Source organism: Panthera onca, chromosome B2, assembly GCF_046562875.1.
Source record: "Panthera onca isolate mPanOnc1 chromosome B2, mPanOnc1 haplotype 2, whole genome shotgun sequence".
Classification (NCBI taxonomy): Eukaryota; Metazoa; Chordata; class Mammalia; order Carnivora; family Felidae; genus Panthera; species Panthera onca.
The window spans coordinates 90,168,958-90,194,593 of NC_138343.1; the positions used below are offsets into that span (position 1 = coordinate 90,168,958).

The 25,636-nt window shown below is 34.2% G+C and overlaps 1 protein-coding gene across 3 annotated transcripts in view; it reads right to left on the reverse strand.

Moving 5' to 3' along the window:
• Window positions 1-25,636, reverse strand: part of ASCC3 (activating signal cointegrator 1 complex subunit 3) — a 357,007-nt gene that overhangs the window by 83,654 nt on the left and 247,717 nt on the right. For all 3 annotated transcript variants that reach the window (XM_060616263.3, XM_060616264.3, XM_060616262.3), the window contains exons 31-36: window positions 16,591-16,728; window positions 16,393-16,513; window positions 15,287-15,419; window positions 12,216-12,341; window positions 1,008-1,119; window positions 677-811 (exon numbers count right to left, since the gene is read on the reverse strand). In XM_060616263.3, the coding sequence (XP_060472246.3) occupies window positions 677-811; window positions 1,008-1,119; window positions 12,216-12,341; window positions 15,287-15,419; window positions 16,393-16,513; window positions 16,591-16,728 (765 nt within the window). The remainder of the gene's footprint in view (window positions 1-676; window positions 812-1,007; window positions 1,120-12,215; window positions 12,342-15,286; window positions 15,420-16,392; window positions 16,514-16,590; window positions 16,729-25,636) is intronic.

The window sequence follows — 25,636 nt, forward strand, 5'->3', positions numbered from 1 at the left end:
AAATGCACATGTAGTATGCCAAAAGGAAGATGGAGAAAATACTCCTAATAGTAACTAAGTTCAATATTAAATTTAGTTTTCAGCTTCTTGGCCAAAAAGCAAAAATAAACACAGTATAGTTTGTTTGTTTGTTTGTTTGTTTTTTTTTTACTATGTGATAAATCTAGTTGTATTTTTTTTTTTTTTTTTTTTGCAAGGAGAAAGGGGAAGGAGTTGAACAGCTTTTCTGACATTAATTCTCACAGAACTTAATCATGTGTTTTTATGTAAAGAAACCTCAGAAATATCATGAATTCAAGAAGAATGACTCAATAAGCAATAAGAAAAGCTTTCAATTATAATTCAAAGAAGTTATTATATTGAAGGACAGGGTGATCACCTGACTGCTAGCCTAGCATATACCTATTATCCTGACTTACATATTAACAGTGACTCATTCCATTTTTAGAAGTATCCAAGTTTGGAAAATAAATTACATGGGAAACTTGGTCCAAATATGTTGCTCTGTAGCGATCTTGTCTGGTAGAAGAAAAGACTTCATAAATGATTTCTACCAAATTTCTAGAGGCCCTGGATGGCAACCATTTAAGACCCAAATTAAAAGAGAATGTATGAAATAATATATGATACAATCTCTTTGTATTAAAAAGCAATGTAATAATGTCATGAAACTTACACTCAGAATTGAAAGCAATTCTTCAGTACCACATTCAGGTTTCAAACGCTCTTTGAACATTTTAACTGTTTGGTGCTTCAAATAGTAGTAAGAGGCAATGCGGCCATATGTCAGAGGTTCAATGCTCCGATTATCCTATTTCAAAAAGAAAGATAAAATGACAAATAAAAAGTACAATAGAAACACATACATTCATAAAACTAATAGTTCTTACTGCAGGTTGCTATTGCAACAATTTTGTTAAAATGTTTAGTTACCATGAGAAGCAAAAGCCCTACTGTTAAAAAGCTGGGCAATCTTTTCATTTAGAATGTATATGACTCAGTCATACCTCTCCAATTTCAATACAGTAGGAAAGTTCCAATTCAACCAGAGACTTCTCAACCAGACTGGACAGAAATTTATTCACAGAATCATGGCTCACATCACTCAAATTGTAGTAGCTAGAAAACAAGCAAGGTCATTAGCACTTCAATTTTCCCTCATTCTCTTCTTTTCAGAATTTCAAAGAACAATTACATGCACAGCAAATCAAAGAAGTAAAACAACCGCAACAGCCAGTTTCATCTTACAGGTCAAAATTCCCACACTAAGATTTGTTGACTCCGATAAACAATGGTAATAACTATGGAAGATAAGCAGATAAAATTCAGCATTGCATTAAACAAACACTAACTTTCTAGAAACAGAAGCAAATCATATATAAATATATAACTTCCTTTTATATATAAAAACCCATCCTCAGTAACTTTATAAAACTCAAAGCACTATTGATTTGAGTAGTAGATGAATTCTTTTAGGAAATTTAGTCATTGATTGTTCTTCAAATGCCTAATGACTACATGTCACCCTAAATATGGGGAAAGACATCATCAAGCTAACAAGAAAGCATTTGAACTAAGCTTCTATAGACAAAAGCCACACAGGTTCAGCTCTGTATATCTTCTAAGTAAAAAGCCTAAGGACATGCAATTCATCTGAATGCTCTTCCCTCTAATTCCAAAGGTTCTTGGCAAATCCCTAAGATTACTAGGAATCTGTGCCTGGGAACAGATCCAAAGGGTGACAGAATGCCCCTACATCATAGCAGATCTCTAATTCTTGGTGGGTGAATCCTGCACCCCGGTCAGCGTGGAGAGTTATATCTCCTCTCTCCATCCAAATCAAGTAACAGGAGTGTAAAGCGGCCTCAGAACAGGCTTTCATCTGTACAGACTGAAGCCCAGAACAAGGGTTGTACACCTGCACAGGACTAGAAAGGGGATATTCATAGTCTGGAAAGAAAGTGTTAACAATCTCAAATGGGAGAGGCCTGACGGAAACCACAAGTGATCAATATGGTGATTTTTTTTTTTTCTTTCTTCAAAGGGAAAGATTTGAGGTCAGTATACTGCAAAAATTCATTTAAAAATACACAAAGCAGGACTTAAATGATGGCAGGATATACTTTCAGCAGAAAGAGAAGATTAAACAAAAAGCTAGGTACACCAATATGAGAGTCTCCACTAAGTAAGGATTAATAATAGACTCTTTATTTAGGAAACTCTGTAAATCATAATTACTTGCTGAAGATTTTAATTTTCACAAATGAGAAATAGTTACTTTCAATCTTAGTCTGCAGAGAAATTACTGCCTTTCCTGGAAAAGTTGATGCCATACCAAAATAAAGCAATATTTATCAATGAACAGGTAAGTATTGAAACCAGTGCTATTGTTAATTTAAACAAAATGTACAAAGCTTTTTTTAATGTTCAGTTACTCATTTTGAGAGAGACAGCAAGATCATGCTGTCTACATGAGTTTTTATGCAATTAAAATTACAGAAGGAAGGCTTTATGAAAACAGTATTACCATGAAAAACAAAAGTTAAAATACCATTTTTGCCTAAAAATTTCCTAGGCCATTTGAAAACGTAAAGTCTCATATTCCCCTACAAATATTAACTAATGACAACTTCACCATTTTTATGCTTTAACAAATTTAGTACGTTTACATATAGTATTTAAAATCATCTTTGAAAAAGACTTTCCTTCAAAAATTATAAATTCTTTTTAACAATATTTATTTTGGTCACTGTTTTATTTAGTTACAGGGTATATTTTGATGGGCTAATATCCTTTCTAATGTTTTCCTAAGTCTACTGGGAAATTTTTAAGACTGATTTGTAATGCTTTGGCCAAAGCATTAGAGACTGTTAAAAACTGAGAACAAACTGAGGGTTGATGGGGGGTGGGAGGGAGGGCAGGGTGGGTGATGGGTATGGAGGAGGGCACCTTTTGGGATGAGCACTGGGTGTTGTATGGAAACCAATTTGACAGTAAATTTCATATATTAAAAAAAAAAAAAAAAAAGACTGATTTGTAGCTTCTATCCAGATAAAGAACAGTCAGGGTAAACATTTCTTAAACATTTAAAATAAGTTGCAAAAAAGAAAAAAAAAACCTAAAATCATGTCTCTAACACTACAACAAATTATTTGATGATCATATTATTAACAATCTTATTTGATAAAAATTAACACAATTTTTAGAATAACTTTAAAAACTTCCATTGATATTTTCTCTTAATATGGTTGTTCTTTTCTAATGTGCTCACCAACATCTCATATTGACTTGCCTAAGAAATGCAAAACTTCAACTTAAGTAATTGAATTGACATTTAATTTACTCAATATCAACACTTTTATCCTTATGATTTCTTTTTTTTTTTTTTTTAAATTTTTTTTTAACGTTTATTTATTTTTGAGACAGAGAGAGAGCATGAACAGGGGAGGGGCAGAGAGAGAGGGAGACACAGAATCGGAAGCAGGCTCCAGGCTCTGAGCCATCGGCCCAGAGCCCGACGCGGGGCTCGAACTCACGTACCGTGAGATCGTGACCTGAGCTGAAGTCGGACGCTTAACCGACTGAGCCACCCAGGCGCCCCTTATCCTTATGATTTCTGAGGATAATCTGGAATTTAAAAAAAATCCTAAATTTTTTTTTTCAGGTATTCTGGCATATGTAAATGATAACTTTTTAAAATTTATTTTTAGAAAGTGATAACTACTTAAAAAATAGAAAGTGCTGGTTAAAATACTACACTCAAGAGTAGGAAATTCTCAATCATTAAAAAGTTGTCTTTTGGGGTGCCCGGGTGGCTCAGTTGGTTAAAAGTCCAACTTTGGCCCAGGTTACCATCTCACGGTTCGTGGGTTTGAGCCCCGCAGTGGCTCTGTGCTGACAGCTCAGAGCCTGGAGCCTGCTTCGGACTATGTGTCTCCCTCTCTTTCTGCCCTTCCCCTGCTTGTGTTCTCTTTCTCAAAAATAAATAAACATTTAAAAAAAAATTTAAAAGTTGTCTTCTAAACACCCAACACAAATACTAAAATGCATATTTTTGTTGTGATATAACTTTACTAATTAAACTATTATTCTTTGGTAACAATTGATCTAAGGTTACTTAAACCACTTAAAAATCCTTATAAAAGTAAGATTTGCTACATCTCAATTAGATATATAATTTAACAAGACACTGTAAAATGAACAAAATGTAAATGAAATTATTGTTTAGGTCACATAAAATTTTAGGAGATAATATATTCTGACACTTTCCTGGGAATAAAGAATGGAGTTTATATTTACATGATCTTCATTAGCATTATAGGGCCTTTGCTTCTATAGCATGAACTTTTTAGTCACTGGGTAATTTCTAGCCTAAATAATTATAAGTATTTAGTTTAAAACATTATATATCATTAATTTCAATAATCTCTTTACTAACTTGAAAATCAAGCAACAGCTAAGTTAAAGGTCTGTTTTCATGTTTCACTCTCCACAGTACAAAATTTATAATTTACTGGTTACTAAAACAGAAATATTACACAACTGTTTAATTATAGATAAAGGATACAATGTAGTTTCATGCTCTCTGCATTGGATCATGAAGTCATTATCTTCTCTCTGCCATAAACAGACAGCCTACCTTTTTGTCAGCATGCTATTTCATTTATTTCACAGAGAAACCCAGTTTCACAATAATTGACTTGTCAGAAGCTCTAATTTATGAGGCTGAGCTCTGTAAGATTTCTCTATATTGGACTCAACCTGCACACAAGCAGGGTTGAATATTTACAATGCTGTTAACAGGTGCTGAGTTGTTTAATGATTCTAATAGCCAGAAGCGTACTGAGAAAGCCAGCGGGATCACAATTACAGGCTGTTTGAACACAACAATTACTAGTCCCCTGGGAGGTGTGAAAGTCAAAGGCAGTTGGATACTGACAGCATCTAGCACATGGGCTAGACAAGCTAACTTCTATTAGCAGTCCATTGGGAAAAAGTCATAACAAACCTCTCCCTCTCATAAAAATTTACAAAGTTCATTAAATTTAAACAATCCCGAAGTAAAACAACTTAAAAAAATTAGCTTTAAGAGCTCTTGTCAAAGGACGAACAGGAATACCACACATGAAACCTCAAGTTCTGTTTTTCCAACCTCAGGAAGGATAAAATTTTGCCAGTTGAGAATGAAAGAGATTTTATTGTAATCTAAAACATAGATAAAGTTACACCAAACAGTCTGGATTTAATGTGAATAGTGGCAGCCATTTCCTGTTTAGTTATTGTAAACCTGGCCAGAGATCTTGCTGGGAAATTTTTCATCAGTATTGAAATGCTGCTGCTATAACTGTCAGTACTGGGAAGTCATTTGTTACGGCACCATGTTTTTTTATGTTCAGATTATGCAGCAGTAATAATGACACAAATAATGAAAGTGGTTGCAGGGACAGCTGAAACTACCACAACATTTTTTGCCCCAGAAATATTTAAAAGCTTCCTCAGGGGAAAACAGAGAGTGAAATTGAACATACAAATTGAATCCAGAACTCAATTTGGAATATATTATATTTCATGATGCACCAGTACATGTGTTTTTGTACATTTGAACTAACTAATGTAATTGTGTCTACGTATATATTTATATATGTAAATGTATCTTCATATGCATGTGCATGTGTTTGCATACATATGCATATCTCTCACACACACACACACACACACACACACACACACACACTATAAACATACAGAGAACAATCCAGGAACAGTGGCAGAATCTTTGTCAACATAAGTTCCACTTTTGGTGGTGGTGTGGTGGGGGTTCTTTATAGTTGTATGATTAAATGAAGGGGGTTGGGGAATTGGGTCGTATTTATTATCTATGTATGACTGTATTTTGAAAGCACTCTTTGTCTTGTCTATTTTAAATAAACCTTATTATCTTCTTTTAACATACACATGCATATATATATATATATATATATATATATATATATGCAGTCCTCTCCCACTAAACCAAAAGTAAAATCTCAATTTATGACAGTTAATATATTAAGATATATTAAAACTACATATAATATAAGCCCTTCCTTTGAGACAATGATTTTAGCCTTCTTAAAACTTTTAACAGATTGGGGCACTTGGGTGGCTCAGTTGGTTGAGTGTCTGACTCCTGGTTTCACCTCAGGTCATGATCTCAGTTTCGTGAGTATGAGCCCCATGTCAGGCTCTGCGCTGGCAGGAGGGAGCCTGCTTGGGATCCTTTCCTCTCCCTCCCCCTCCCCCTCCCCCTCCCCCTCCCCTCCCCTCTCCTCTCCCTCTCTCTCTCTCTCCATGCCTTTCCCCTACTTGCACTGTCTCTGTCTCTCTCAAAATAATAAACTTAAAAAAAAAAACTTTTAACATCTAAAAATAAGTACGAAAAATTTACCAATTTCCAGAACTCTTGTGCCTTTCTTTGCTTCCAGATTACAGAAAAGGGGAGTTTAACACAGACAATAATAAAAAGATACAATCAAGGGCCAATCAGAAAGAAAATTGTAGAACCTCACTATAGCAGACTAAATAAAATACATGTCATTAAAATTGATTTAGGCACATGTTTCCATTTTTTATCCAGATGTAAAGGTATAGATATTAAAACGGACAATTTTTTTTTTTGGTATCAAATGAACAAAAGAGTTATACATCCAAAATTTGTGTAGTATGGTTTCTATAAAGAACACATTTTCCAGCGTAACACTGGAAAGAGAAGTGGAGAAGGGGTATGCATATTTGAGTTCTGGACCTGCTAACGAGCCTGGTAATGGAGATTGTAGCCCCTGGAGCCAGAGTGCCTGAATTCCAGCGCTGCCTCTGCCACTCAGGAGCTGTGTACTTAGGGACAAGTTGCTCAATCTCCCTGTGCTTCAGCTTCTTCATCTATAAAATGGGGATCATGACTAAATGAGTTAGGCTCTCAAAACAACGTCTCAAATACAGTAGATAATAAATAATAATAGTGTATACTTGTGTTTGATTTTGATTTTTACTTTTATAAATTCCTTTCTCATATTTGTGTTTTATTAATGTTCATCTAGTTCCTAGAGATTGTAGAGGCTGCTTTTAGGTAACCAACTTGAACAATGGGAACCCGAGTAAGGTAGAAGGGCCCACATTGGCCTCAGCCTCCTGGCTGAATATAAACAGGCCCATTAGGCAACTCACCTCAGATTATCTTAAGCTATAGCTGACCAATGGGTTACTTACAGCAGGACACAGGTACCAAAAAAGGAAAATTCCATACATTTTCATACCTCCTCACCTTCTCCCTTTAACTATAGCCCCCTACCATTGCCTCATGGCAGTCTCTCCCTTGCTGTCCTGCCTACTCTTTCCTTAATGGTGTGCTCAATAAACTTCTATCTCCGTTGTTCTGACTTGGGTGAATTATTTCACCACCCGGGCTTCCAGCTCCTACCCAATCAAGTTGACCCACATTTGGTGGCCCCCATATGATTGGGAGGCACCACATTTGAAAGCCCACGTGGGCAGCTTTTATGCCCTGCCCCCCACAGAGATGAATGCTTAGTTTGTTTTCAAGCATTCATGCTATATTGTAGATACTCTAAAGATATGATATTCCTTGGTATTGTGCTTTGACTAAAATTCATTGACTTTGTTATATAATACTTTTATTTTTATATATCTCTAGTCTATAACTTTAAACAAACTTTTCACCTTTCACTAGAATAAGAGTAATTAAATCCCAAGCAGGTAGACTGTTTTTGCCATCCTTTTTCTTGTTTATTTCTAATATTATTGTATTATGTGCTGGGAATGTAGCCTTATGATCTGTTTTGAAATATACTGAGTTGTTCTTTGTGGTCTAGTACACAGTATATTTTTATAAATAAATTTTGATGAGTGTTTGTGAGTAGGCATATTCCTTTTGGGGGAAGAAATATAAATATAAATATAAATATAAATATAAATATAAATATAAATATAAATATAAATATAAATATAATTTATATTAGTGTGATTTTCAAGAGAGATGTGTTAGTCTCTCAACATGATTATAATTTAGTTAACATCTTGAACTTCTATCAGTTTTTGCTTTCTCTATTTTGATGCTATGTTTAGTTACCTAAAATTTTGTAAACTATTATAACTATTTAGTGATTGTGCTTGTTATCAATATGAACCATTCTTCTTTGTCCTTCTTTGCCTTGAATTTCATTTTGCCTGATTTTAATTCTACAACTGTTGCTTTCTCTTTGTTATCGTCCTTCATATCTTCTTTCCATCCTCAACTTTCAACTTTCTATATCATTTTGATTTCATGTTTCCTATAAATCATGTTTAGTTGGATTTAAAATAATTGAATCTGAGAATTTCTTTCAACAGGTAAGTTTAAATTATTTTTAACACTTATGATTATAATTGATTGGACTTATGATATGAATAGATCCTGTCAGTCCTCTCTACTCAAAACCCCACAATGGTTCTTACATCATCAATAATGAAATTCAAAGTCCTTACCACGGTCTCTAAGGTCTCACATGACTGGTATTGCTACCAACCCCCTACATCCCTTAGTTATATGAATTCTTTGTATATATTTTGGACATTAAACCCTTTTCAGATATATGATTTGCAAACATTTTCTCCTCTTTGGTACGTTGCCTTTTCATGTTGCTGATGATTTCCTTTGCTATGTAGAAGCATTTTAGTTTGATGTAGTCTTACATGTTTATTTTATTGCCTTTGCTTTTGGTGTTCAATCCAAAAATCATCACCAAGACCATTGTCAAGACTATGTCATCTAGTGGTTTTATAGTTTCAGGTCTTCCCTTCGAGTCTTTCAATAATTTTGAGTTGATTTTTGTGCATGGTGAAATATATGGGTTCAGTTTCATTTTGCATGTGAATATCCAGCATTCCCAGTATCATTTATTAAAGAGATTATTCTTTCTCCATCACATACTCTTAGCTCCTTTGTAGTAAATTAATTGACCATATTATTGGCCTCTGTGTTCTGTATCATTGATCTGTGTAGTAAATTAATTGACCATATTATTGGGCTCTGTGTTCTGTATCACTGATCTGTGTGTCTGTTTTTATACCAATGTCATACTGTTTTGATTACTACAGCTTTGTAATATAGTTTGAAATCAAAAATTGTGATGCCTTCAGCTTTGTTCTTTCTCAAGTTTGCTTTTGGTATTGGAGGTCTTTTGTGGTTTCATGTAAATTTTAGGATTGCTTGTTATATTTTAGTGAAAAATATCATAAGCCTTCAAAAAAAATTATTGCTGTACCAGTTTTGGACTGATTAATTCACGCAGCAACAGCTTGGGCACAGGTTTCTACTTCAGCATAATAATGATAGCTTTAGTCTTAACCTAGCCAGGTATCTCAAAATATGTTCAGGTGACTACTAAAAGAACTAGCAACTTTGATATGGATAGTCAAGAGTGTATAAACCACCACCTCCTGAAAATTAATTTAAGTGCATTTATCAATACATGCATCAACTTTTAAGACTGTTAGATCTTTTAAGACTGTTAGATGGCTATAAGGGCTAGAGAGCGTACTGCAGACAGGGAGAAGAGTGACAACAAAAGTATGAAAGTGAGAGGAACTTCTTACCTAGAGGTGGTATGGATTAATGTCTCCTTTCATGGTGTTGGTGGTGTAGGAGGGGATACCCAGCTCTTCTTGGGGGCATCAAAGGGGCAGGAAAAACAGCTGCCACAACAATCAAGTGCCCTAAGCCAATATGTCAAGATGATACATCTTTTGACTCCCAGTCCCAGAATTTCCCTCTAGCAAAGATGGCTGTCAGGTAAAGTAGGTCAGGCACTGTGAACTATGGAATACTCACTATTTACATGGACTATAATCATATGAGCAGGAGATATCCTAACTGTCAATACCTAAGAAGTCCCTGGGCTCAGAGGCTCAATATAATTTCTTTAAGTTATAACCAAAGTATATTCCCTCAAGATTTCATCTTTGTCCACTGTGCTAACCTCTCCCAAGCTTCTTGTTCTGTCCCTAATTAATACTGTTTATTATGGTTGCATGTGGATTTTTCTTACCACATTAATTATTACATAGAAGGTAGTTTGTAATGAGAGCAACAAGGAATGATGCCTATTCCAGTTTCCTCTAGGTAGGTCCTCTATTCTCACTGCTATCTCACTCATCCCTCTAAAAAGTAGAGTGGAGTCACAAAACTTATGTTGTTAAGTTCTACCTTTCTGACAAAGTAGTTCTGGGATCCAGAGCAAGTCACTTCAAGTTTCCAAAGTCCCCTTCTTTAATATCAAGCAAGAAGGTAGGACCAGAGTGCATATAAAGTGCATCCCAGTATACCCTTCTACAATTCTAATCCTGTGATCTAATGGCTACCGTAAAGCTGCAGTGCTTTACGAGGTAGCGACTACCTCGTTAATCTCACAATCATGTCCCAAATGATATTTTGTATCTAATCCAGAGTCCCTAACAGTTGAGGAAACAGAAAAATGCCACCATATTCTCAAACTCCTATCCGTGTGAGTGGAAATGGCTGAAACAAAAAACAAATTTCTCAAGGTACCAACAGGTAAGATTTAGTAATAATATTTCATCATGATGTCTCTGTTCAAGACCCTACAATGCTTTGATATTTCCTCTTATTCGTATCAGGAATGTCCCCATCTTTGGCCCTCCTTCCATTCCTTCTGCAACTGTTAAGGTCTTATTCACAGCTTAAACAGCTCCCTAACTGGTCTTCCTGCTCTGATTGTCTCTTCATTTCAGCCCATTCCCTACCATAGTTTCATACGTATTGAAAAAAACAAAAAAACTGAACCTAATTTGGGGATGTTAAACTGTGTTTAACAGTTCACCACAGGTGGGGTGCCTGAGTGGCTCAGTTGGTTAAGTGTCTGACTTTGGCTCAGGTCATGATCTCAATGGTACATGAGTTTGAGCCCTGCATTGGGCTCTGTGCTGACAGCTCAGAGCCCAGAGCCTGCTTCAGATTCTGTGTCTCCCGCTCTCTCTGCCCCTCCCCCATTCATGCTCTATTTCTATCTCTCAAAAATAAATAAACATAAAAAAAAAAAACCCTCACCACAGCCAATAGGCTAAATGCAAACACCTTATTATGACATACAGGCCATTTACTCTCTGGTGCTTGGCCCACTTTCTGGTCAAGACAATCTTTTGGTCTCCATATTCTTTAGCTCTGGCTACATCAAACTTCTTGGCACTCTACAAATGCCGTTTCAGCCATGAGAGCCTATGCCCATATAGTATTTTTGTGCCTCTGACCTTTTCTATTCCCATTTCAGATTCAAAATTTGGTTGAAGTATCATCTCTGTGGATTTTTTGCTCTCATGGGCTTAAATACAATTCTATTACAGAACTTATGATTTACATTGAAATCATTTATATGTCTTTCCCCCACATTTAAAGATCTGCCCGGGCACCTGGAGTAGCTCAGTCTAGGTGTCTAACTCTTGATTTTGCCTTAGGTCATGATCTCACAGTTGTGAAATTGAGCCCAGTGTTGGGGCTCTGCGCCGGGCATGGAGCCTGCTTGGGATTCTCTCTCTCCCTCTGCCCCTCCCCCTGTTGTGTTCTCTCTCAAAAAAAAAAAAAAGATTAGCTGTTGAAGATGGAGGATAATGTACACTAATTTTTATCCTCAATCTCTATTATAACATTTGACAAATAAGTGCTGAATGAAGATCTAACCTATACTGTCTGAAAGTAAAAGACATTCCACAACAACCCCCCACTTTTATTTCCTCTTGCAGAGTTCTTATCAATCATTACAAATGCCTTACAAATTCTTCCTTCTACAACTGCATAAGCCTCATTCTTCTCTGAATTCCAATTGCACCTAAGTCAGTAACTACCATCTAGCTTAATCATTTAATCATTTCTTAATGATTTCAGATGTCCGACTGTCTCCCTAACTAGAGAGCAAACTCCTCAAGGATATCCTAAGTTAATTAAAAGCAGCTAAGTAATAAGTGCATACAATTATTCGTTTTCAAATATATTATAATATATTGTGATCATACTAGAGACATCATGTGATTCTCTGGGCAAATTCGTATATCTAGAATGTCCAAAGCTCTGACTTTTTTGTTATGTACTAAAATTTAGGGATTGTTACTTTCAAAAATAATTTTCTTTTGGCGCGAACCAGAAAGATAAATAGTTGCCTTACACTTACCTGGGGTTCATGATAAGACGTCGGAAAAAGTAAGTCCAAGTGATATAATCCATTGCATCTTGCTTAGATGTAATTGTACCACCAGCAATCTCTGCATTTAAATGGTCAGAGAGCACTCCTAATAAGCTATACAGTGAACAAGATATGGGAAACATACATGAAGGTTAGGTTAAATGAAACACACTTTATCTCACATAGCAGACTGATGGAAGGGAGCTAGTAACTTTTAGGAAAGATAAGAGCCAAGAGGAGAAAGGTAGAGTGGGCAACAGCAGATGTAACTTGGAGAGTAGGGAAGAATGTACTTATGGGGTATGGGTGTAAGTATGAAATAATACTGAGGCAGATGAAAGGAGAGTTGGCAAGATAGGGGTGATAGTTATGAGTAATGATATTCCTTTCATTTACTCAGTGAGTGTTAAGTTCCTCGTCATATGAAACACAATTGTACTGGTGTTATAGAGTATACTAACATGATCAGATGTGCTGAAAGACTGGCATAACATAATGTTCATTTTAGTTTCTTATGTAAAATACTAAAAAAGGGAAGCAGTGTCCAACAACAGAAAAGGCTAAATAAATTATGATACATGGGACAATATGCAGGTATTAAAAATAGTTTTTGCAAAGGATGTTTTAAGGACATGAGAAATGGCAATAAATTGAAAGATTAAAAAAATGAGTTTCTATATTACTCTCAATTCATCAGCGGCAGAGTATAAATCTGTATACTCAATTGAGAGGGCAACTTGCCAATATCTATTTGAATAATCACTGTGACCCAGCAATTTCACTTTTCATTATTACCTGCTAGAGAAACATTTACAGACAAGGATGGGAAAGCAAATTACTTCGCTGCAATATTATATGTAAGAAGAAATAGGAAACTCTTGAAAGGCCCATTAATAGAGAAGTTAGTATAAAAACTATGAAATACTCTGTGATAGGTAAGTATTAATAATAGTTATATCGAAGTACAAAATTAAAATTTTTAGTTAATGATTACTGAATGTACATACAGAAAATTACATAAATCATACATGTACTCAAGTAATTTTCATAATGTGAACACACCTGTGTAACCAACACCAAGATCAAGCATCACCATTTCCCCAGAAGCCCTCCTTTTGTGCTGTTTAGTCACTACCCTGGCTCAAAGGATATTATGACTCTTATTCTGATCCTTACCTTATTGCAGTGGCTTGGGCTTCAAGCACAATGCTTACTGGACGTGGTGAGAAAAATACTCTTGTATCATTCCCTATCTCAAAGGGAAAGCTTTCAATATTTCATTATTGACTATGATGCTTGCAGTAAATTGACTCTTTATCAGATTAAGGACATTTCTTTATATTACTGTTTGCTAAGAGCTTTTATTATGAATGGGGGTGGAATTTTTTCAAATGCTTTTTTTTTTTTACATCTATGAAATAATCATATGATTTTTCTCATTTTTTTCCTGCTAACGTGGTAAATGATAGTAATTTATTTTCAAATAAGTCAACTTCACATTTATAAAATAATTTACACAAAATTAAATTTACTGATGTTGTTTAGACATCTGTATTTATGAGAGGCACAGGTTTGTTAACATTCTTTTTTGGTAAATTTCTTATCAGGTTTTGGTATCAAGGTTATTCTGATCTTACAAAATAAGTTGGCAAGTAGTCTTATCTTTTCTAGTATTAGGAAGAGTTCATGTAAGATTGATGTTATTTTGTCCTTAATGTTATGAAGAATTCACTAGTAAAGCATCTGAGTCAGAAGGTTTCTTTGTGGAAAGATTTTAAGTGTCAGATTCAATCACTTTCATAGAATAAGAGACTAGATTTTCTATTTCTTTTTGTGTCAGTTTCATAAGTTTTTAAATGAATTTTATCATTTTATCTAAATTTTTATTTGCATAATGTTTCATAATATTTTTAAATGCCTGTAATATCTTTTCATTACTAATATTATTCTGTTCATTCTTTCTCTCGCTCTCTTTTTTGATCAGAGTTAAAGGTTTATCAATTTCATTCTTCTTTTCAAAGAAACAACTTTTGGCTTTGTTGATTTTTTTCTAATGTATATTTGGTTTCAGTTCTTTGATTCTTGCTCTTATCTTCTTTCTTTGAGTTTAATTTGTTAATTTTTTCCCGAATTTTTGGATGGATGTTTTGATCATTATTCATGCTTTCTTCTAAAAAATATATATCTTATTATATATATTTTTATATAATATATATTATATACAGAGTCATAAATTTTCTCTTATCACAATGTTAACTGTATCCACGTTTTTATATTTTCTAAATAAAAAAATGAACATTAGCACTTAGAATAAAAATTCCAATAACTCTTTACACTATCAATGAGAAACATGTGTTGTCCTTTGCAGTTAGAATACAGTATATTTAAAAAGACTGATAAAAGAGAACTAGTAATAAATGTTGCAAGTAAAAAATACATAAACCTGAGGGAGAAAGGCTATTTTCAGCTGAGAAAATGAGAGAAGCCTTTATCAAAGGGGTAGTTACTGTGCTACAAAGAATTATGTGATAATTCTGAAATAAGCTAATAGTCCAAATTATTCATTACAAGTCCCTCTATTTTGGATATTTCTTTATCACCTAGAGAAGAAAAACACACATCAAACGAGAACTTTATTATTAAACGCTTACTATGTGATAGACCCTGCTACAAGCACTAACATTCGATCATTACAACTAACCTCTGAGATAGCCAGTGTTGCTAGCATCTCCATTTTACAGATAGGCGCATCAAGGCACTGAGGAATCAAATGACTTGCTAGATCAAGGAGGTAAGTAGTGGAGCTCAGATATGAACCCAGGTTGTCCGGCTCTAGAATCAATGTGATTCATTGAAGCAGTACTAACACTGCTTCTTTTAAAAGTTTTTTTTAAAAATGAAATTGTAATTGAATTCTATCTTACAGTGATAATTGTATTCAGTTTCATTTCAAATAATTCCATTGAACTAGAATTTTTGCTGATTTTTATAAATATCATGACACAAATATTAATTGCTATGACATGAATCCATTTAAATTAATTTACAGCAAAATTTACCTTGACTCTACTGGGAAAGGTTCATAAAGAAATTTTTTGTAAAAGTCTTTCTTTATGTCATGAACCAGAATTACAGCTTTGCCTTGGTCGTCAAACTGAGGCCTTCCAGCACGCCCCATCATCTGGAGTACATCTATAAAGAAGAGAACAAGAGGTATTCAATAATGTGGCAGCTAGCACAAGGTATATTTAGTGATTATAGCATGTTTCGACAACACGACAAAATAACGAAGGATACAGAATATTTTAAGAGTGTGCATATTATCTCTGAAGCCTGTTGAGTTCTATAATAATAAAATAATTAATGCATTAAGACAGAAAATTGGATCACCAAAAAGGGACTCTTTTACTATTTGTATAAGAAAGAAAGATAAAAGTTTCCTTTAGCTAAATACTTTAAAATGCTGTTTAAGAGTTATTACTATTTTAATTAAACAAGAAAAAGCAAAACATATATGGGTAAATCTCTTCAGCAGATTCATTTGATTATTTTTCCCCATGAATGGACCCCCTGGGTGCATTTAGGCCTCACCCTCTTCCCACTTACGGTACAAATGTTCTTTTTTTTTTTTATAGTGCAGGAATCTCTGAGGTAAGAAATGATTTAGAAATAATATAGGTTTTACATGTAATCATTGAGTGGAAATACACACAGATATTTCGCTCTTCAGAATTCAGTGACAATGCTTTTATCAAGTTTTAAAATATGCACGAATCACAAATCGCAGCATGCAGAAATCATAGCAACAAGCCTTTTGATTCTAGAAGCCCCATAGAAGTATTTCTAGTGAAACAGATTTAAAATTAAACAGTATAATGTTTAACTGTAATTTATTAAGTCATAATAGCTACTAATCAGTAATTGTTATCTATTTGTGAATTTGAAACCATTAGTTATGCTTTTGATGCTTATTAACACTTTAGGTAAGTAAATGAAACAGCAATACTTTGAATAGCATTTGCATCTCACTGGAAATAAAACTTTACAATCTTACTCAACATATGTTCAAATGTGGTCAATTCTCTACAATTTAATTCATGCAAATTCAGATTATTAAGGTTAAAATAGAAGCTTAATGTATCTGTAAATTAAAAAAAAAAATTACCTGTAATGGGAAAATCCACATAGCGCCTTGTTTTTCCATCATAATATTCTGTTCCCTTAATAATTACTAAGTGAGCTGGAAAGTTTACACCCCAGGCTAATGTACTTGTAGCAATAAGAACCTAGAAAATAAAATATATTTAACTAAAACATAATGTGTAAGTTATATTTAAATGTCTGTTTATGAAAAATAAAATACCTGAACTTTACAGTTTACAAATAGCTCCTCTACTGTTTTTCGGTCCCTCTCATGTAATCCAGCATGATGCATTCCTATTCCGAAAGCAAGTGTCAGCTTCAGGTTGGAATCTCTTAGCGTTCCAATGATGTTCTCCATCTGCGAATAAGAGCACAGTTACGAGGTATAGGTTCATTAGCTTTACAATTTCCATACTAAGATTATATTTGACCAATTTTGTGTTTTGATTCTTATACTATATAAACAAAAATACAGGCCTCATCTACAGTTACAAGTGAAGTTAATTGAAAAGAAAATCTAGTTATTGAGAATGTATATCCTAAATGAGTTAAAATTTAAATGTTATCCATCTTCTCCTCATGCATCAAGGAAAACAAAATCTGTGGATAAATGCAATATCCCCTTAATGAGTAACAACTATTAAAAAGGATGTAATGTTAACTAGAATATTTCAGGGTCTTGTTCATCTCTTATAAGAGAAAAACCTTCCATCTTTTTGGCTCAGTACTAAAAATTTAGAAAATATGGACAAAAAAATTAATGGAGAAAAATCAGTCCTAATCCCACCAAACAGACAGGAACAATTCAAATTTAGCCTTTCTCACTGAACTTAATGACCCAGGGCAAGTCATATAACCTTTGTGAGCCTCAGCTTCCTTATTTAAAAAATCATACTGGTGGGGCACCTGGGTGGCTCAGTTGGTTGGGTGTCCGACTTTGGCTGAGGTCATGATCTCACAGTTTGCGAGTTCAAGCCCCATGTCGGGCTCGATGCTGACAGCTCAGAGCCTGAAGCTGCTTCAGATTCTGTGTCTCCCTCTCTCTCTCTGCTCCTCCCCTGTTCACGCTCTGTCTCTCTCACTCTCTCAAAAATAAACAAACATTTAAAAAAATTAAAAAAAAATCAAACTGGTATATTTTTGTCTACTTCTCATTTCTTTAATCAACAGTACAGTTAAATACTTTTTATATTTACTAGCATTTTTTTGTAAACTATCTTTTCATTTTTTAAGTGGATATGACAGCTTTTTTTCTTAGTGGTTTGTAATGGCTCTTTATGTATTAGAGCTATTATTAAGCTATTTATGAAGTAAAGTTATTTCATTTCCAGCCACGGTTTAGCTAAGTTTTCATATGTCTAAAGAGTTTCTGAAACTTATATCTTATATAATTTCTGAATATTCTATCACTTTCCATTCCACATGGAAAATACTTAACGCAACACAGATTTTATGGCAACGGAAGCAAATCTTATCTTCTTATGAAACTTATTCTCTGAAAGGAACTAAACAGAAAACTCAATCTCTTTTTGCCTAATGATAGACCTTTATACTGGTCCTTAAAGCAGAGGATGACACAATATGCAGTGTGGTGAACTTCTTTTGGGACAACTCCATGAAGGGAGTAATGTAGAGATCAAGTGGTTTGAGAATGTATGAGCAATTAAAAGAATGACATATTTTACTGTATCTGTAGCTTCACTACCACATTTTCACAGTGAACAACAGTGGAGGATAAACTTGGAAATGGGTATATGTATGATTTTTATATGCCTGAAGACTGAGATAGTACAAATAACCAACACTGTCTTCAGACCTCATTTCTGTTTTTTTTTTTTTTTTTTCCCTTCTACTATTAATCACTTCTAACATACACAAGTATACATGCAACACATTCACTCTCCTGGATGTGAATAAACCAATAAGCAGCTCACAAAATCTCTATCTAGAGAAACTTCAGCTGGTTGCTACAGTTTAGTGGAGACATTCATACATGAAGCATGTCAACATCCTTCATTCTTGCTCATCTTATTTTCAATGGTCAGAAAAAATTTTCCAAGCTTTTTTATGTGGGAATAAATTGTTTTACACTAATAATTCAAAAAACAGGAAGATGAAGTTTGTCTTTATAATAGATCTTAATGTATAAAAGGCACTGCATAGACACAAAGTAACAGTTTAATGACATACACATCATGTTATTTATCAACTTTCCTGAACTGAATGCAATATATAAAGAGTTCATTCTGTTTCATAAACACAGTATGGTCACCTGATATTCTTGAATATTTACTTCATAAACTGTTAAGCAAGAATATGGAAATGTATTAACATTAATTAATGTTAACATTAACATCCACTTTCCCTTTCAAATTAGCAAAGGATAAGGAAGATGACTACAAATGCATGCTATAAAGAAAGGTGCTTGTCTTGTCTCATAAATTATATGTTAGCCATTCTCAAGTGACAGCCTATTATCCATTTTTTTTGTTCAATAGTTCACTGCATAAATATCTTCAATTTACATTATCAAGAATTAATTCACTGATATTCTTGCTCTGACAATTAATTTCAGGGATTATTTTTTCAATTTCATAACTTAGTAACAGTATAATTTTATAACTTGTATAATTAATAGTGTTCCATGGCAATGCCAATCATACCCCCCAAAATATACCATGTACCTCAGGAAAGCTAAAGAATCCTATGGCAGGAGGTTTGGTGAGGCATTAATATCCTGTCCTTTCACATCAGGGAAGGTTCTCATTCCCCCTGCCCCCACTTTCACATAAATCAATGCATTAAAAAGAACTATTTGCCTATCTGAACTGGCAAAGACCTAAAATCCTCATGAGGAAAATTACAAAAAACAACTTCATTTATTACATAGTTACTGTGGATGAATTCTGAATTATTTGAACATCATAAAAAAAGGAAAATTTATAGTAACGTCACTTAATCATTATGCGTAAGATACTACCCGGGACAGCCTGTTTAAATTTGAAAATATAAATTGTTGATTAAATTATACCATTGAAATGTTTCATCTTGCTCACAATATAATACAAACAAAATTTTTGAGAAACTTAGGATAATGAAAGCTTAAAACATGGTAATACATATTATTTGTTGAGTACTTATGTGTCAGGCAATGTGCTTGACACTTTACAAAGATTATCACATTTAATCCTTTACATAAAGTAATAATAGCTCTAATGTAACACTCAATTCATTTACACAATCCTGTGTATTTCAAGTTAAAGACCCAGTGATCTTGAATACTACAGAGTAGACTCTCTCAACACTGATTCCATGGGAGAATTAAACCCCACAAAAAATATTTGAGTTGCCATCTTTTTAATTTTTCCAAAGATAGATAGTATCATTCTAGATGGTTAGGAGAAAAGTTCACTTATTACAAGCAATGGATGTCTTAAGCCATTAAGGTTTAATTAAGAAAGGCTGCTACAGAACTTTAAAAATAATCATGATAATAAAACACTGATAGGGGAAGTTTTAATTCCACAGTTCATTTCTATTCAACCAGCATTTGTTGTAATGTATAGGCATCTTTCCAACAGTCTTTGAAATATGTCTGACTACCTGACAGTTAAACCAAAAAAAACAATTCAATATTATAAATAAAAGAAAAATGGATCGATCTATATCCTCTAAGTAGTGGTCTTTTTTTTTTTTTTTTTTAGGGTGATGGGGGAGGAGGCACATATGTAAACTGTTGAACCAATTACTTTAACTTAATAGAATTTTTTTTTTTATATTTTAAATTTATTATACTCAAAATCTTTTGTAGAAATATAGGATTCCATTTAAGTAGATACATTACTCCGTTCCTGAAATACATTCCAGTCAGAATATAATTCAGTGAGTTGATGACAATCCTGGCTCCAAAAGAAAGGAGGAGACCAGATTGGACAAGAATGAGCTAACAGATTGTACAGCCCAATTCTGTCCCTTTGAGTGTGATATATTGTTTCAAGATGCTAAAAACCCATACTTTCTCAAAGCATATCTGTTGTGCTGGTTTTCCCATTTTCACAGAATCCTCATTATCAGAAAACTCTGTACTCTTTTCAAAGCACGTCAGACTCAGACCATATGCCACTGAATAATGCTTATCAATTGTCTAAAATGCTCAATAAAAGATGCAGCATAAAGAAGAATAATGAAAGTTACGAAGACTTTTTTTTTAAAGAATAAAGATAATTAAATATATCACATCTGGTACAGATGTTAAAGTTAAAACATTTCCTTATAATTACCAAGTGTTAATTTCTTAAAATACATTTCTGTATGATAAACCCCACAGACTGAAGGTGAAAAAGTTAAAATGAAAGAAACACTTTAGAACATTCTGCCAATATACCAAGGGAAAAGAAATTTAAAAATAATATTAATTAAAGATAGTAAATTTCCAGTCTTTGCCAATACTCTCCTCATATTCCTTGCTATCCTCTCTAAAGCCCAAAACGACACCTCAAAATGATTCACCATACTGTTAATATGTAAATATATTTATATATGTGATTAAACACATGACTACTTGTGAATTAAGTATATAAATGAAATCTAAACAATAACATGTAAAACTTTGCTATGTCTGCTAAATAAACACAATGCCATTTTTCAATGTTTGCTTCTTAGCTTGCCCTAATTCTTAACAATAGCAATATCAAAACTGGGTCATAAGGTGAAATATTAAAGACTTTTTGCTTATTGATGTTTTTAACTTAATTCACTATGGTATTGGTAAGAAATCCAAGTGTCAGCACTTCATATTTATTCTGGAATATACATTTTATGCTTACTTCCATTTTTGGAGAGTTCAGATTCTGACACATGTTTGGAGAGCATTTCCATATATTGAAAAGCTTTTATTTATGTCTGTTATGTATGTATGTACCCTCCTTAATGCTTGCCACCCATTTAGCCCATCCCCCCATCCAATACGCCACCAGCAACCCTCAAGTTTGTTCTCTGTATTTAAGAGTCTCTTTATGGTCTGTCTCCCTCCCTGTTTTTATCTTATTTTTGCTTCCCTTTCCCTATGTTTATCTGTTTTGTTTCTTAAATTCCACATGAGAAAAGCTTTTAAAATGCAGATAAAGCTGATGAAAGGGAACTTACAAAATTAATTTGCTAAGGCAGTATAATTTTAAATGAACAAATGCTATATTAATATGAATTAAATTTGTGAAGGAACATAAGCAAAATATTATAAAAATAATAGCAAATTTTACCATAAAGATTTCAGCAAAAAGAACCTGTCTATACGTAAGGTATTCAATGCTGCTGTACTATAACAGCAATAACAGTTAACACTTATTGAACATTTACCTCTGTTCCAGGCCTGTTCTCAGTACATCAAATAAAGTAATGCATTTAATCCTTAACAACAATCTTGTAAGGATAGGATTATTATTATCCTTTTATAGATGAAGGGGTAAGGCTCAGAGGTTGAATACCCACCAAGGTCATATGGCTTGTAATAGGCAGTCAGTATTAAACCTAGGAGGCCTGGCTCCAGTCCATGCTCTCAACCACAATGTCACATTCTAATTACCACATGAATGTGATTTACTTAAAATAACTACCTAAAATAATGAAATCATTCATTTGGCTTATGGCTGGCCCTCACCATTTTAGACTGTGGGCAAAAAACAGGTAAGATTTGAAATAATGAATCATATACTAGACTCACACAACTGGGGAACTATGCCGATGATTAGCAAACCTATTTTTTAAAAAGTTTATTTATTTATTTTGAGAGAGAAAGAGCATGAGGTGGGGTGGGGCAGAGAGAGGGCGAGAGAGAGAATCCCAAGTATGCTCCATGCTGTCAGTATGGAGCCTGAGGCAGAACTGTGAGATCATGACCTGAGCCAAATCAAGAGGTGGATGCTTAACCGACTGATACTTACAAGAGCCCCAATTAGCAAACTATTTATTTTCCTTTAGTATTTGAGTATTTCCACTTCTGTGCCTAAAAATTAAGAATATTGAAAAGTATCTTCCTTTATAAACTAAAATACCAGCACTCATGATTGAGAATAGCACAGCTCTTGTTGGTTGCCTGTGTTTGATACTATAGCTACTGACTTTACTGTTTGTTTCCATCCCCTCAAATCACATATGGACACTGTGACTTTTCCATCTTCTCTAGTCATAACATTGTCAAGGATTTCAGTTACTGTATGGCAGAGTGAAAAAAACACGGCTCTGAGTTAGCTGTCCTGATTTTGAGTTTCTGAGTCCCATTTATTATGCTATCAGGCAAATTACTTAATTCTTCCAAGTTTCAGTTTTTACATCTATAAAACTGGGATAACAAGAACAACCCTTCAAGAATTCATGGTTAAACTATGAAATATAAGCTTCTAATGAAGTATAAAGTACACTATAAGCATATCAACTATTACTAAGCGTAAGATCTTTGCCTCTTTCTTCAATAAGACATGCATGATATCAACTATGGCAAAATATAAACAGCCTCATATCTTGTAGCTGCTCTTAATTACACAACTATTCCATGAGGACCAACTAAATTAAGATGTCCAATGCTCAATAAATCTGTGGATAATGTCTGTCTTGACACGTAATATTCTTAGCCTAGTAATTTCTCTACTGGTCAGTCACTAAGAGGCCTGAAGCCTGATCAAAATAGAAAGCACTTGGGGTGGGACTTTTGTATCACAAACTCAATCTATTTTGGTTTGATAATAAAACATATTTTCCAGTTGAAAATGTGGTCACTCTTATATTAAACTCAATTTAATCTCTGATTTTTAACAATCTCAAAGTCCATCTTCAAAGCCTGGTACTAACTTCTTACCTATAGGAAGAAGTCAGTATCTATGTTGAATGAAAAGCCAAATGAATCTGAAGAACTAAAATAAAATGTCATTAGTAGAAACTCCACCAAATCTGAATTCATGATGATTTTCAGTTGTCAGAGTTGCTGCTTGCCACTTTCATCCAGGATGTCTGAGTGCTAAATCCCATAGGTCTTTCTCTGCTCTTATCTCACTCAACTCCCATTAACATTTAAAGTAGTTAAGCCCTCCTTCCTTCACAAAACCCTCTCAACCACACACAGTGCTATGGGACTTTCCTTACTGGCATCACCTTCTCAGTGCCCTTTGCCAGCTCTTCATTTTCTACCCAAGCTCTACTGTGAGTCACTCCAAGCCTGCCCTCTGCTCCTGCACACTCTATATCAGGGTCTCATGTGCTTACCTGGGTGTAAAGGCTGCTTCTATGCTAACGTTCCCAATTCACATGTTCATTTCACATCCTCTGTGGGTTATACAGACTTCCTATATCTAATTGGCTTGAAAATCTTAGAAATACAAATTAACATCCAAAATATTAACTTTTTTGTTTAGAGTTACTAACTGGGGAGCCATTCTTGATTCTTTTCATTTTCTCAACCTCCATTTTTCACTACCAGCAAGTCCTACTGAACTAGGTCACCACCATCATTAATTCCATGCTTAACTTCCACTTCAATCCATTTTCCACTAAGCAGCAAAAGTGATCTTAAAATGAAATTGGAGTATGTTATCTTCCTAGCTTAAAATATTTTAATGCCTTGGAACACCCCTCCCTTAGATATCTGCTTGGTTTATTTCCTTGCTTCCTTTAGTTTTCTATTCAAAAATACCCTCACCACAGAGGTGTTCTTTACTTATATCAATGTAAAACATTCTACTACCACCCTTAGCACTCCCTATTCCCTTTAGACCCTGCTTATTTATTTTTCCATAGGAATTATCACGTTTTGACATATTTGCTTATTATCTATCTATCATCTCCACAAGAATGTTAATTCCGTAAGGGTAGAAAATTTACCCAATACACAGAGGGAGGTCAAGAGACATTTCTTTAATCAATGAATAAATGACTACTTTCCCATACTGTTTAAAATCAAAATCCAAACTCTGTACGCATGGGTCTAAGGTCTTACATGAGCTGGCTTTTGCCTATCTCTGAAACTTAACTTATACTACTCTCCTCCTAGCTTATTCTGTTCCAGCTGAGCTGATCTCACTTCCTTTAACATCCTGTTCCCTTTACCTGAAATGCTATTATCTTCTCTCTTAGTGTAGCTAACTTGTTCTTATGCTTTGGGTCTCAGCTTAAATGTTATCTCCTTAAAGAAGTCTTCTCTGACCATTCTTTTTAAAGCCCCACCTCCCCTTATCATATTTCATTTCTCATTTTATAGCAATTTTTATAACATTATTTGGTTTATCATATATATATTTAAAAATTTCTATCTAGTTGAGCTCCTTGAGAATTGGGATCAGTTGGCTAACCTAGTGCTTGGTAAGTTGTGGATATTCAATAAATATGTTACATAAATGAACACTTTACAAATTCTGGTAAGAGCTGCCTACTGACTTAAGTTAGAGGAATACTCTTATGGGTATTTTTGATGTGGGAGAGAAAAAATGCTTAACTATGTGATACTAGGTAATCTTGAAACTGAAGTTACTGATCATGAACTAATGCCATCTGATCTCTCTAGCTATACATGTTGGTGTGCCTGGTAGCAATCCATCATTGGTAGAAATAAAAGGATCCGATGGAAGAATATCATGAAAGGTAGTTCATGAACACTCCATGTGTATGCCTCTTACTTCTGTGCTATCCCTAACTTCAACCCACCAAAGCTCCCTGGAGTATTTCTCATGTCAAGCTGACTGAGGGGAAAAAATACATATATATACAAATCACAAAAGACTTTGCATAAGATAGCGCCACGATCTGAAGTACTGTGATTTGGTGTTATATAGCTCCTTTTGGGGATGACCCTAAAAACAGCTAAGTGTCAAGTATTTTCTCTGTCAATTTACTGCAAAGAAGAGATGATGTGAATTATGATCCATGCTTTGATCTGTAGCTACTGGATTAGTCAAAGGGTCAGAAGCATGGCAATAGCGCTATTGGAGGACAGGTGGCAAGAAAGGCACAAGTTTTACATGGAAGAAATTTTAGAATGGTCCCAGAACAGACTACCTATATCCCATGAAGATGTTTACCAAAAAGTTAACAGAAGTGTAGATTATGCTATTAATAGTCAAGTGGGCAAAATGACCACTTCTAAGGATATCAGGTGTTTTGTGCACAGATTCCAGTGTTGTGTGCAATGGGTTCATGTACTAAGTGGCGCCATGGTGGAAGAGATGAAAACTACACATGAGCTAAACATGGACTTCCATCTCCACAGATGGACCCAGCTACTG